The sequence below is a fragment of the Rhinatrema bivittatum genome, chromosome 8, assembly GCF_901001135.1.
Source record: "Rhinatrema bivittatum chromosome 8, aRhiBiv1.1, whole genome shotgun sequence".
NCBI lineage: Eukaryota > Metazoa > Chordata > Amphibia > Gymnophiona > Rhinatrematidae > Rhinatrema > Rhinatrema bivittatum.
The window spans coordinates 269,741,381-269,755,201 of record NC_042622.1 but is presented as its reverse complement, the minus strand read 5'-3'; the positions used below and the strand labels follow the sequence as shown (position 1 = coordinate 269,755,201).

The window sequence follows — 13,821 nt, the reverse complement described above, 5'->3', positions numbered from 1 at the left end:
AGGGACAAAATCTCTACAGAATGAAAAAGGAAACCCGAACCCCCAGGAGTAAAATTCAGGGACAAAATCTCAACAGAATGAACATGGAAACCCAATCCCCCAGGAGTAAAATTCAGGGATAAAATCTCAACAGAATGAACTTGGAAACCCAAACCCCCAGGAGTAAAATTCAGAGACAAAATCTCTACAGAATGAACCTGGAAACCCAAACCCCCAGGAGTAAAATTCAGGGACAAAATCTCTACAGAATGAACATGGAAACCCAACTCCCCAGGAGTAAAATTCAGGGACAAAATCTCTACAGAATGAACATGGAAACCCAACTCCCCAGGAGTAAAATTCAGGGACAAAATCTCTACAGAATGAACATGGAAACCGAAACCCTCAGGAGTAAAATTCAGGGACAAAATCTCTACAGAATGAACATGGAAACCCAAACCCCCAGGAGTAAAATTCAGGGACAAAATCTCTACAGAATGAACATGGAAACCCAAACCCCCAGAAGTAAAATTCAGGGACAAAATCTCTACAGAATGAACATGGAAACCCAAACCCCCAGGAGTAAAATTCAGGGACAAAATCTCTACAGAATGAACATGGAAACCAAAACCCCCAGAAGTAAAATTCAGGGACAAAATCTCTACAGAATGAACGTGGAAACCCAAACCCCCGGGAGTAAAATTCAGAGACAAAATCTCTACAGAATGAACATGGAAACCCCCAAGAGTAAAATTCAGGGACAAAATCTCTACAGAATGAACATGGAAACCCCCAAGAGTAAAATTCAGGGACAAAATCTCTACAGAATGAACATGGAAACCCAAACCCCAGGAGTAAAATTCAGGGACAAAATCTCTACAGAATGAACATGGAAACCCAAACCCCCAGGAGTAAAATTCAGGGACAAAATCTCTACAGAATGAACATGGAAACCCAAACCCCCAGAAGTAAAATTCAGGGACAAAATCTCTACAGAATGAACATGGAAACCCAAACCCCCAGGAGTAAAATTCAGGGACAAAATCTCTACAGAATGAACATGGAAACCCAAATCCCCAGGAGTAAAATTCAGGGACAAAATCTCTACAGAATGAACATGGAAACCCAAACCCCCAGGAGTAAAATTCAGGGACAAAATCTCTACAGAATGAACATGGAAACCCAAACCCCCAGGAGTAAAATTCAGGGGCAAAATCTCTACAGAATGAACATGGAAACCCAAACCCCCAGGAGTAAAATTCAGGGGCAAAATCTCTACAGAATGAACATGGAAACCCAAACCCCCAGGAGTAAAATTCAGGGACAAAATCTCTACAGAATGAACCTGGAAACCCAAACCCCCAGGAGTAAAATTCAGGGACAAAATCTCTACAGAATGAACCTGGAAACCCAAACCCCCAGGAGTAAAATTCAGAGACAAAATCTCTACAGAATGAACATGGAAACCCAAACCCCCAGGAGTAAAATTCAGAGACAAAATCTCTACAGAATGAACATGGAAACCCAAACCCCCAGGAGTAAAATTCAGAGACAAAATCTCTACAGAATGAACAGGGAAACCCAAACCCCCAGGAGTAAAATTCAGAGACAAAATCTCTACAGAATGAACAGGGAAACCCAACTCCCCAGGAGTAAAATTCAGGGACAAAATCTCTACAGAATGAACATGGAAACCCAACTCCCCAGGAGTAAAATTCAGAGACAAAATCTCTACAGAATGAACATGGAAACCCAAACCCCCAGGAGTAAAATTCAGGGACAAAATCTCTACAGAATGAACATGGAAACCCAAACCCCCAGGAGTAAAATTCAAGAACAAAATCTCTACAGAATGAACATGGAAACCCAAACCCCCAGGAGTAAAATTCAGGGACAAAATCTCTACAGAATGAACATGGAAACCCAAACCCCCAGGAGTAAAATTCAGGGACAAAATCTCTACAGAATGAACATGGAAACCCAAACCCCCAGGAGTAAAATTCAGAGACAAAATCTCTACAGAATGAACATGGAAACCCAAACCCCCAGGAGTAAAATTCAGGGACAAAATCTCTACAGAATGAACATGGAAACCCAAACCCCCAGGAGTAAAATTCAGGGGCAAAATCTCTACAGAATGAACATGGAAACCCAAACCCCCAGGAGTAAAATTCAGGGGCAAAATCTCTACAGAATGAACATGGAAACCCAAACCCCCAGGAGTAAAATTCAGGGACAAAATCTCTACAGAATGAACCTGGAAACCCAAACCCCCAGGAGTAAAATTCAGGGACAAAATCTCTACAGAATGAACCTGGAAACCCAAACCCCCAGGAGTAAAATTCAGAGACAAAATCACTACAGAATTAACCTGGAAACCCAAACCCCCAGGAGTAAAATTCAGAGACAAGATCTCTACAGAATGAACATGGAAACCCAAACCCCAGGAGTAAAATTCAGGGACAAAATCTCTACAGAATGAACATGGAAACCCAAACCCCCAGGAGTAAAATTCAGAGACAAAATCTCTACAGAATGAACCTGGAAACCCAAACCCCCAGGAGTAAAATTCAGGGACAAAATCTCTACAGAATGAACCTGGAAACCCAAACCCCCAGGAGTAAAATTCAGAGACAAAATCTCTACAGAATGAACCTGGAAACCCAAACCCCCAGGAGTAAAATTTAGAGACAAAATCTCTACAGAATGAACCTGGAAACCCAAACCCCCAGGAGTAAAATTCAGGGACAAAATCTCTACAGAATGAACGTGGAAACCCAAACCCCAGGAGTAAAATTCAGGGTCAAAATCTCTACATAATGAAGCAGCAGAGCTCTGCCTAGCGTGGGAGATGGATTTTACTAACACCGATTTCATATGTAAGAGAGGAATGGTAATAATTACCTATAATGATTTGCATATGTGCATGTGCACTCCCCCGGGGGTCTCCCTGCTGCTGGTATTTATGTTCCCGCCAATTTACAGCACAGATCAGAGCTGGAAGCAGGAGAACTTCACCCTCACAATGAGGCTGCCACAGACCTTGTTATTCTCTGTCCTGCTCTGGATTGCAGGTATGTAAGGCACTGGATATTTATAAACTGAATTACCCATAATATTAATAGTGTAAATTTTAATGTAACTATTTTTTTCTTCTGTTTTCCAGCTGTTCAGTCTCAGACTCCTGTGCTGTCACCTGCTGTTCTCTCTGTGAGTCGTGGGCAAAGTGCAACATTTACCTGTGAAGTTGGAGTAAAGGATGGCTATGTTACAGCTTTTCTGAGTCAGATCCCAGGAGAGGCACCGAAGCTCCTCCTGTATCACCATCACTCCTACTCAGCACCAAAGTATGGGCCGGGAATATCCTCAGCCCATTTCTCAGCCTCTGTGAACAGCGCTGGGACGGAGTATCAGCTCCTCATAAAGAATGCAGAAGTTACAGACACCGCTCTCTATTACTGTCTGAAATGGTATCCAACTATCTCAGCCAACCACTGTGATAAATCGCCTGACAAAAACCCAGACTGATCTGTCAGTGTCACACAAAGAGGAAGAGCACAGAGCAGGTGTTAGACATGATGAGCTGAAAGCACTGAGTGATGCAGGGAGGGAGCTGGGCTGCTTTTAAAAATCACCTCTCAGTTCTGTTCGTGCACACAACCCAGACTGAGTGTGCACTAAATCCAATGGAACGTAGTACATGCTGACACAAAACTAAAAATCCCCAAATTTCTACCTTTTTCTTTCGTTTCATGGTTACAATGAAATGAAACAAAATAGACAATGTGGTTGAAATTATCTGTTTTGTTTTACACAAATGCACATCCCTAGTCTCTATGTGCATCCAAGGGAGAAAACCTGAATGTCAGAGAATTCAATCAATTTTATTCAACTTGCTGCCAAAAGTAGTAGAAGATTCAGTGAAGTCCCGGTTCACATGTTTTATGTGCCCCCAGCACAGATTCACCGCTTGCTTTCTATCTTACATTAGTTACCAATAAGGAAAGAGGCCAGACAGGTCAGATGAGTTCAGTAAAGCTGACATCTCAGGGAAGTCAGAGCAGACTGTGATATCATCAAGCATTTTCAAAGCTGCCCTGCCATTGGTTAGTGCTTATAACCCTCTGTGACTTTCTTAATGAAAACAGGAAACTGCGAATCATGACAGTCACACATCTCCTTGTTTCACTACTAAAGGATTGGCAGTAGATGCTCAGGGACTTTCACCGTCCTCTAGATCACCCCATTTAGGGGGTAATTTTCAGAAGGATTTACTTGTGTAAACGTAACTACTATTGTAGCAATTTTCAAAAGCCAATCACCCACATAAATTGCACTTATTCAGGTAAATCCTATGGACAATTCAATGGCATAAACTGTAGCATTTTCAGAATCATACTTACACGGGTAAAGTGCATTCACATGGGTAAAACCCATTATTAAGTGGGGAAATGCTTCTGAAAATCAGGGCAAAGAGAGCTATCGGGCGCTCTGAAGGAGTTTGGACTCGAGGGAGCTCTAGTTTTCTTTCTACCAAAACCAGCCAGGTAACCACTAATATAAGAGAGTGCGCACACGAGGTGGGAAGCTGGAATAAATTATTATTTTTATTTATTTAAAACAGTTTTATCCTGCACAATCGAGAAACATCTGAGCGGGTTATGATGTCACCTCCATAAATCTTTCATACAACAGTAAAATAAACTGAAAAAATTGTTACACTTGTTACAATCCCTCCTGTTGCTGTGCCACAGGAGGCATCTCACCTTTTCCTCTGGAGGCCGCTCCGAAGCCAGGGCCTCTCCTGCAATCAATCCAGGATTTGATCCCGGGCCTGGGAAGCCTCTATGTTCTTGGGGCCTGCCTGAGGCTGTTTGTGTTTGATTGGACTTCCTGGTTCGGGCCACGCTCTTTAGAGATGTGAATCGTGTCATTGATCGTCTTAACGATCAATTTCGGCTGGGAGGGGGAGGGAATCGTATTGTTGCCGTTTGGAAGTTTAAATTATCGTGAAAATCGTTAAAATCGTGAACCGGCACACTAAAACACCCTAAAACCCACCCCGACCCTTTCAAATAAATCCCCCACCCTCCCGAACCGCTCCAAAATGCCTTAAATTACCTGGGGGTCCAGCGGGGGTCCGGAACGACCTCCTGCAATCGAATCGTGTTGTCTTCAGCCGGTGCCATTTTGCGCCGCCATTTTGCAAAATGGCGCCGGCCATAGACCAACACGATTCGACTGCAGGAGGTCGTTCCGGACCCCCGCTGGACTTTTGGCAAGTCTTGTGGGGATCAGGAGGCCCCCCCAAGCTGGCCAAAAGTCCCTGGGGGTCCAGCGGGGGTCCGGGAGCGATCTCCTGCCGCGAATCGTTTTTCCGTACGGAAAATGGCGCCGGCAGGAGTTCGACTGCAGGAGATCGCTCCGGACCCCCGCTGGACTTTTGGCAAGTCTTGTGGGGGTCAGGAGGCCCCCCCCCCAAGCTGGCCAAAAGTCCCTGGGGGTCCGGGAGCGATCTGCTGCCGCGAATCGATTTGCGGAAAATGGCGCTGGCCATATGCGTATGCCCAGCGCCATTTTCCGTACGGAAAAACGATTCGCGACAGGAGATCGCTCCCGGACCCCCGCTGGACCCCCAGGGACTTTTGGCCAGCTTGGGGGGGCCTCCTGACCCGCACAAGACTTGCCAAAAGTCCAGCGGGGGTCCGGAACGACCTCCTGCAGTCGAATCGTGTTGGTCTATGGCCGGCGCCATTTTGCGCCGCCATTTTGCAAAATGGCAAGACAACATGATTCGATTGCAGGAGGTCGTTCCGGACCCCCACTGGACCCCCAGGTAATTTAAGGCATTTTGGGGGGGTTCGGGAGGGTGGGGGATTTATTTGAAAGGGTCGGGGTGGGTTTTAGGGTGTTTTAGTGTGCCGGTTTTCCCGCCCTCCCCCTTCCCCTCCCCTTCCCCCGATTTACGATTTTTTGACGATAAATCGGGGGAATTGTTATTGTATCGTGGCTCTAACGATTTTTAACGATTTAAAATATATCGGACGATATTTTAAATCGTCAAAAAACGATTCACATCCCTACTCTGTATACAGATTTTATTTTATTTTTCCTGGGAATTTCAGTGTAATAACAAAAAAATAAACAGAAGATAAATACTTTTACTTTTCCACTAATGTTTCTTCTGTTTGTTATAACAAAGTTATTTTTACACTGATTTGTTTTGTTATAAGATTAAAATCCCCAGGACAAGTAAAATAAAAACTGAAAATGAAGATCTGAGATAAGTCCTGCCACCCCCACCACACTTCTTCAACATGAAAACCCAAACCCCCAGGAGTAAAATTGAGGGACAAAATCTCTACAGAATGAACAAGGAAACCCGAACCCCCAGGAGTAAAATTGAGGGACAAAATCTCTACAGAATGAACAAGGAAACCCGAACCCCCAGGAGTAAAATTCAGAGACAAAATCTCTACAGAATGAGGCAGCAGAGCTCTGCCTAGAGTGGGAGATGGATTTTACTAACACCGATTTCATATGTAACAGAGGAATGGTAATAATTACCTATAATGATTTGCATATTTGCATGTGCACTCCCCGGGGGTCTCCCTGCTGCTGGTATTTATGCTCCCGCCAATTTACAGCACAGATCAGAGCTGGGAGCAGGAGAACTTCACCCTCACAATGAGGCTGCCACAGACCTTGTTATTCTCTGTCCTGCTCTGGATTGCAGGTATGTAAGGCACTGGATATTTATAAACTGAATTACCCATAATATTAATAGTGTAAATTTTAATTTAACTATTTTTTTCTTCTGTTTTCCAGCTGTTCAGTCTCAGACTCCTGTGCTGTCGCCTGCTGTTCTCTCTGTGAGTCGTGGGCAAAGTGCAACTTTTACCTGTGATGTTGGAGTAAAGGATGGCGGAATTACCTCCTTCCTGAGTCAGATCCCAGGAGAGGCACCGAAGCTCCTCCTGTATCACCATCACTCCTACTCAGCACCACAGTATGGGCCGGGAATATCCTCAGCCCATTTCTCAGCCTCTGTGAACAGCGCTGGGACGGAGTATCAGTTCCTCATAAAGAATGCAGAAGTTACAGACACCGCTCTCTATTACTGTCTGAAATGGTATCCAAGTATCTCAGCATCCCACTGTGATAAAGCGCCTGACAAAAACCCAGACTGATCTGTCAGTGTCACACAAAGAGGAAGAGCACAGAGCAGGTGTTAGACATGATGAGCTGAAAGCACTGAGTGATGGAGAGAGGGAGCTGTACTGCTTTTAAAATTCACCTTTCAGTTCTGTTAGTGCACACAACCCAGACTGAGTGTGCACTAAATCCAATGGAACGTAGTACATGCTGACACAAAACTAAAAATCCCCAAATTTCTACATTTTTCTTTTGTTTCATGGTTACAATGAAATGAAACAAAATAGACAATGTGGTTGAAATTATCTGTTTTGTTTTACACAAATGCACATCCCTAGTCTCTATGTGCATCCAAGGGAGAAAACCTGAATGTCAGAGAATTCAATCGATTTTATTCAACTTGCTGCCAAAAGTAGTAGAAGATTCAGTGAAGTCCCGGTTCACATGTTTTATGTGCCCCCAGCACAGATTCACCGCTTGCTTTCTATCTTACATTAGTTACCAATAAGGAAAGAGGCCAGACAGGTCAGATGAGTTCAGTAAAGCTGACATCTCAGGGAAGTCAGAGCAGACTGTGATATCATCAAGCATTTTCAAAGCTGCCCTGCCATTGGTTACTGGTTCTATCCCTCTGTGACTTTCTGAATGAAAACAGGAAACTGCGAATCATGACAGTCACACATCTCCTTGTTTCACTACTAAAGGATTGGCAGTAGATGCTCAGGGACTTTCACCGTCCTCTAGATCACCCCATTTAGGGGGTAATTTTCAGAAGGATTTACTTGTGTAAACGTAACTACTATTGTAGCAATTTTCAAAAGCCATTCACCCACATAAATTGCACTTATTCAGGTAAATCCTATGGACAGTTCAATGGCATAAACTGTAGCATTTCAGAATCATTTTTATTTATTTAAAACAGTTTTATCCTGCACAATGGAGAAACATCTGAGCGGGTTATGATGTCACCTCCATAAATCTTTCATACAACAGTAAAATAAACTGGAAAAAAATGTTACACTTGTTACAATCCCTCCTGTGCTGTGCCACAGGAGGCATCTCACCTTTTCCTCTGGAGGCCGCTCCGAAGCCAGGGCCTCGCCTGCGATCAATCCAGGATTTGATCCCGGGCCTGGGAGGCCTCTATGTTCTTGGGGCCTGCCTGAGGCTGTTTGTGTTTGCTTGGACTTCCTGGTTCGGGCCAGGCCCTTCTCCCTAGGGGCCGACCCACAGCACTCCTCCTCAGTTATAGGGCCAGTGAGGGGCGGTCCGTGTGTGCTCCTCCCTGGGAGTTGCCTGCATGCAGCAGCATAAAAGGACCTTCACTTCAGTTTCTGTTTGCCTTCGGATTGAGTCTCACAGTCGTCTGTGCGTCTTCATTGATCCAGGTCCTCCGTGGTCTTCTCTTGTCTAGATGGCTCCCTGTCCTGTGTCTCTGCCTGTTGCCTTGATGTTGGTTCCAGATGTTCCTAGATATTTGTTCCTGTTCCAGTTCCCGTTCCTGATGTCCCAACCCGCTTCAGACTGCCAGGAGTGCAGTAACCCCTTTCAGACTGCCTTTGCAGCACCTTATCTTCCTTGCGCTCGTCCCGTTCTCAGCGTGGTCTGTGACCAGCCTCCTCGGCCTGTGTAGGGCGCACAGTGGGACAGGGTGGTCCGTGATCAGCCCATGGGGTCCTCCCGTGTTGGTGGGCTGAGTAGGGTGCCCTGAGAGACAGTGCCAATGTCCTTCTGCCCAAGTTCCTGTCTCGTCTGTGATGTCCTCGCTTCAGCCCTCGCCCGTGATGTCTTTGCTTCAGCCCTCGCCCGTGATGTCCTCGCTTCAGCCCTCGTCTATGATGTCTTCTGTGTTCAAAGGACTCTGCCTGCCCTCGTCCTCTGTCCGGCCTGCCGTCCAATGCCGTTACCCAGCGGCAGCTCCGAAAGGCCTTGGAAAAGGCGGAGGACCATCAATCAATATTGCGTTGCTGGTTGTCTTGGGCGTGCAGGTCCGGTTGAGGGTCAGACCTTGTTCCCTATTCCTTGCTTCAGCTATGCCTTGCCTGGTTCTCCATGCTCGCACCAGCTCACCTCCCACGGTGGGGCTTGGGGCTCCTCCCTGAGTCTCGCCGTGGCCCAAGGGCTCACCTCACCTGCTTTAGAGGCGACCGCGCTCCTCGCGCTCGCAACAACACTGACCACACAATAAATAGAGCAGATACAAGAGAAACAAGAAACCTTGAGCTGTTTCTCTCTGACCAGATACGTCTGGAAGTAACATTTCAAAACCATGTGAAATACGTTTTATGGACCCAGCAGCTTCTATTGTTATCGGCTGCCAGAAGTCACAAAATTTCAATTTGGAATTATTTATGTTTTGAGATCTCTCACCCGCTTATTATAATCTCTGGGTGCCATTCTTGGTACCTCAATTGTAAACATCTGTTAATTGCCTGGGAGGGACTCGTGGAAAAGACAGACTAATGTAAGGGCCTCTGTGAACATGGAAATCCAAAACCCCAGGAGTAAAATTCAGAGACAAAATCTCTACAGAATGAACCTGGAAACCCAAACCCCCAGGAGTAAAATTCAGGGACAAAATCTCTACAGAATGAACCTGGAAATCCAAACGCCCAGGAGTAAAATTCAGGGACAAAATCTCTACAGAATGAACATGGAAACCCAAACCCCCAGGAGTAAAATTCAGAGACAAAATCTCTACAGAATGAACATGGAAACCCAAACCCCCAGGAGTAAAATTCAGGGACAAAATCTCTACAGAATGAACATGGAAACCCAAACCCCCAGGAGTAAAATTCAGAGACAAAATCTCTACAGAATGAACATGGAAACCCAAACCCCGAGGAGTAAAATTCAGGGACAAAATCTCTACAGAATGAACATGGAAATCCAAAACCCCAGGAGTAAAATTCAGGGACAAAATCTCTACAGAATGAACATGGAAATCCAAAACCCCAGGAGTAAAATTCAGAGACAAAATCTCTACAGAATGAACCTGGAAACCCAAACCCCCAGGAGTAAAATTCAGGGACAAAATCTCTACAGAATGAACCTGGAAACCCAAACGCCCAGGAGTAAAATTCAGGGACAAAATCTCTACAGAATGAACATGGAAACCCAAACCCCCAGGAGTAAAATTCAGAGACAAAATCTCTACAGAATGAACATGGAAACCCAAACCCCGAGGAGTAAAATTCAGGGACAAAATCTCTACAGAATGAACATGGAAACCCAAACCCCCAGGAGTAAAATTCAGAGACAAAATCTCTACAGAATGAACATGGAAACCCAAACCCCCAGGAGTAAAATTCAGAGACAAAATCTCTACAGAATGAACATGGAAACCCAAACCCCCAGGAGTAAAATTCAGAGACAAAATCTCTACAGAATGAACATGGAAACCCAATCCCCCAGGAGTAAAATTCAGGGACAAAATCTCTACAGAATGAACATGGAAACCCAAACCCCCAGGAGTAAAATTCAGAGACAAAATCTCTACAGAATGAACATGGAAACCCAAACCCCCAGGAGTAAAATTCAGGGACAAAATCTCTACAGAATGAACATGGAAACCCAAACCCCCAGGAGTAAAATTCAGAGACAAAATCTCTACAGAATGAACATGGAAACCCAAACCCCCAGGAGTAAAATTCAGAGACAAAATCTCTACAGAATGAATCTGGAAACCCAAACCCCCAGGAGTAAAATTCAGGGACAAAATCTCTACAGAATGAACATGGAAACCCAAACCCCAGGAGTAAAATTCAGGGACAAAATCTCTACAGAATGAACCTGGAAACCCAAACCCCCAGGAGTAAAATTCAGAGACAAAATCTCTACAGAATGAACATGGAAACCCAAACCCCCAGGAGTAAAATTCAGGGACAAAATCTCTACAGAATGAACCTGGAAACCCACACCCCCAGGAGTAAAATTCAGGGACAAAATCTCTACAGAATGAACATGGAAACCCAAACCCCCAGGAGTAAAATTCAGGGACAAAATCTCTACAGAATGAACATGGAAACCCAAACCCCCAGGAGTAAAATTCAGGGACAAAATCTCTACAGAATGAACATGGAAACCCAAACCCCCAGGAGTAAAATTCAGAGACAAAATCTCTACAGAATGAACATGGAAACCCAAACCCCCAGGAGTAAAATTCAGAGACAAAATCTCTACAGAATGAACATGGAAACCCAAAGCCCCAGGAGTAAAATTCAGGGACAAAATCTCTACAGAATGAACAGGGAAACCCAATCCCCAGGAGTAAAATTCAGAGACAAAATCTCTACAGAATGAACATGGAAACCCAAAGCCCCAGGAGTAAAATTCAGGGACAAAATCTCTACAGAATGAACATGGAAACCCAAAGCCCCAGGAGTAAAATTCAGGGACAAAATCTCTACAGAATGAACAGGGAAACCCAATCCCCAGGAGTAAAATTCAGAGACAAAATCTCTACAGAATGAACATGGAAACCCAAAGCCCCAGGAGTAAAATTCAGGGACAAAATCTCTACAGAATGAACCTGGAAACCCAAACCCCCAGGAGTAAAATTCAGAGACAAAATCTCTACAGAATGAACATGGAAACCCAAACCCCCAGGAGTAAAATTCAGGGACAAAATCTCTACAGAATGAACCTGGAAACCCAAACCCCCGGGAGTAAAATTCAGGGACAAAATCTCTACAGAATGAGGCAGCAGAGCTCTGCCTATGGTAGAAGATGGATTTTACTAACACCGATTTCATATGTAACAGAGGAATGGTAATAATTACCTATAATGATTTGCATATTTGCAAGTGCACCCCCAGGGGTCTCCCTGCTGCTGGTATTTATGCTCCCGCCAATTTACAGCACAGATCAGAGCTGGGAGCAGGAGAACTTCACCCTCACAATGAGGCTGCCACAGACCTTGTTATTCTCTGTCCTGCTCTGGATTGCAGGTATGTAAGGCACTGGATATTTATAAACTGAATTACCCATAATAATAATGGTGCAAATATCAATTTAATAATTCTTTCTGTTCTGTTTTCCAGATGTTCAGTCTCAGACTCCTGTGCTGACGCCTGCTGTTCTCTCTGTGAGTCGTGGGCAAAGTGCAACTTTTACCTGTGATGTTGGAGTAAAGGATGACTATGCTACAGCTTTTCTGAGCCACATCCCAGGAGAGGCACCAATGTTCCTCCTGTATCACCATCACTCCTACTCAGCTCCAAAGTATGGGCCGGGAATATCATCAGCCAATTTCACTTCCAATGTGAACAGCGCTGGGACGGAGTATCAGCTCCTCATAAAGAATGCAGAAGTTACAGACACCGCTCTCTATTACTGTCAGAAATGGTATCCACCTATCTCAGTGTACCACTGTGATAAATCGCCTGACAAAAACCCAGACTGATCTGTCAGTGTCACACAAAGAGGAAGAGCACAGAGCAGGTGTTAGACATGATGAGCTGAAAGCACTGAGTGATGGAGGGAGACTTCATGTGGGTCTAGACCTTATCAAGGATTATCTTATGGTGGGTGCCACAGGAATTTACAATGAGAATCCTGAATGATGCGGGGCACATTGCCTGAGGAACACTGCATAATGAGTATGCTGAGGGTACCAGGGAGGGATAAGCAGAGTAACACTGCATAATGAGTATGCTGAGGGTACCAGGGAGGGATAAGCAGAGTAACACTGCATAATGAGTATGCTGAGGGTACCAGGGACGGATAAGCAGAGTAACACTGCATAATGAGTATGCTGAGGGTACCAGGGACGGATAAGCAGAGTAAACACTGCATAATGAGTATGCTGAGGGTACCAGGGACGGATAAGCAGAGTAACACTGCATAATGAGTATGCTGAGGGTACCAGGGACGGATAAGCAGAGTAACACTGCATAATGAGTATGCTGAGGGTACCAGGGACGGATAAGCAGAGTAACATTGCATAATGAGTATGCTGAGGGTACCAGGGACGGATAAGCAGAGTAACCCATAATGAGTATGCTGAGGGTACCAGAGACTGATAAGCAGAGTAACATTGCATAATGAGTATGCTGAGGGTACCAGGGATGGATAAGCAGAGTTACCCTGCATAATGAGTATGCTGATGGTACCAGGGAGGGATAAGCAGAGTAACACTGCATAATGAGTATGCTGAGGGTACCAGGGACGGATAAGCAGAGTAACCCATAATGAGTATGCTGAGGGTACCAGAGACTGATAAGCAGAGTAACATTGCATAATGAGTATGCTGAGGGTACCAGGGACGGATAAGCAGAGTAACACTGCACAGTGTTTATCCTGAAGAAGCAGCTCTGAGCCCGATCTGTGTCTCATTCTCATGCTCCCTGCCCTGCGATGCCCTTCCTCCCATCTTCTAAGCTTCATTGCAGAGATGCTATTGCTTTCTGCTACTTGGCTACACCAGAGACCTTTGCTTTGTGATGGAGCCTGAGGGTCAGGCAGCTCTAAGAAGGAAGATGGGGTTGGAGGGACTGAATTGTGATCTAGAGGCTGAAATGGGAAGATGGGCTGGGGGAGAGAGTAAGCGTCTGAAACAGGGCTTGTGCAAGGTTTTGTTATGGTTGAGCAGTGTTTGGGTGGATTCTTGGGTATTGGGGCACATGACCACGCCCACAGGGAGGAGCCCCGTGAGGAGCCATAGTACTGGGCTAGACTCAGAACGCA

The 13,821-nt window shown here is 45.1% G+C and overlaps 1 protein-coding gene across 24 annotated transcripts in view; it reads left to right on the top strand.

The window, feature by feature from the left end:
* Positions 1 to 13,821, top strand: part of LOC115096365 (immunoglobulin kappa light chain-like) — an 87,948-nt gene that overhangs the window by 57,676 nt on the left and 16,451 nt on the right. The window contains exons 1-3 of one of the 24 annotated variants that reach the window (XM_029610848.1): positions 2,971 to 3,053; positions 3,146 to 3,267; positions 6,930 to 7,130. The exons of 16 other annotated variants lie outside the window; for them this stretch is intronic. In XM_029610848.1, coding sequence (XP_029466708.1) covers positions 3,005 to 3,053; positions 3,146 to 3,267; positions 6,930 to 7,130 — 372 coding nt within the window. In that variant the 5' untranslated portion in view covers positions 2,971 to 3,004. Of the gene's footprint in view, positions 1 to 2,970; positions 3,054 to 3,145; positions 3,472 to 6,620; positions 6,716 to 6,807; positions 7,134 to 11,996; positions 12,084 to 12,176; positions 12,503 to 13,821 lie in introns of those variants that run through there. 7 more of the 24 variants (XM_029610845.1, XM_029610844.1, XM_029610842.1 and 4 more) reach the window with 7 other exon arrangements.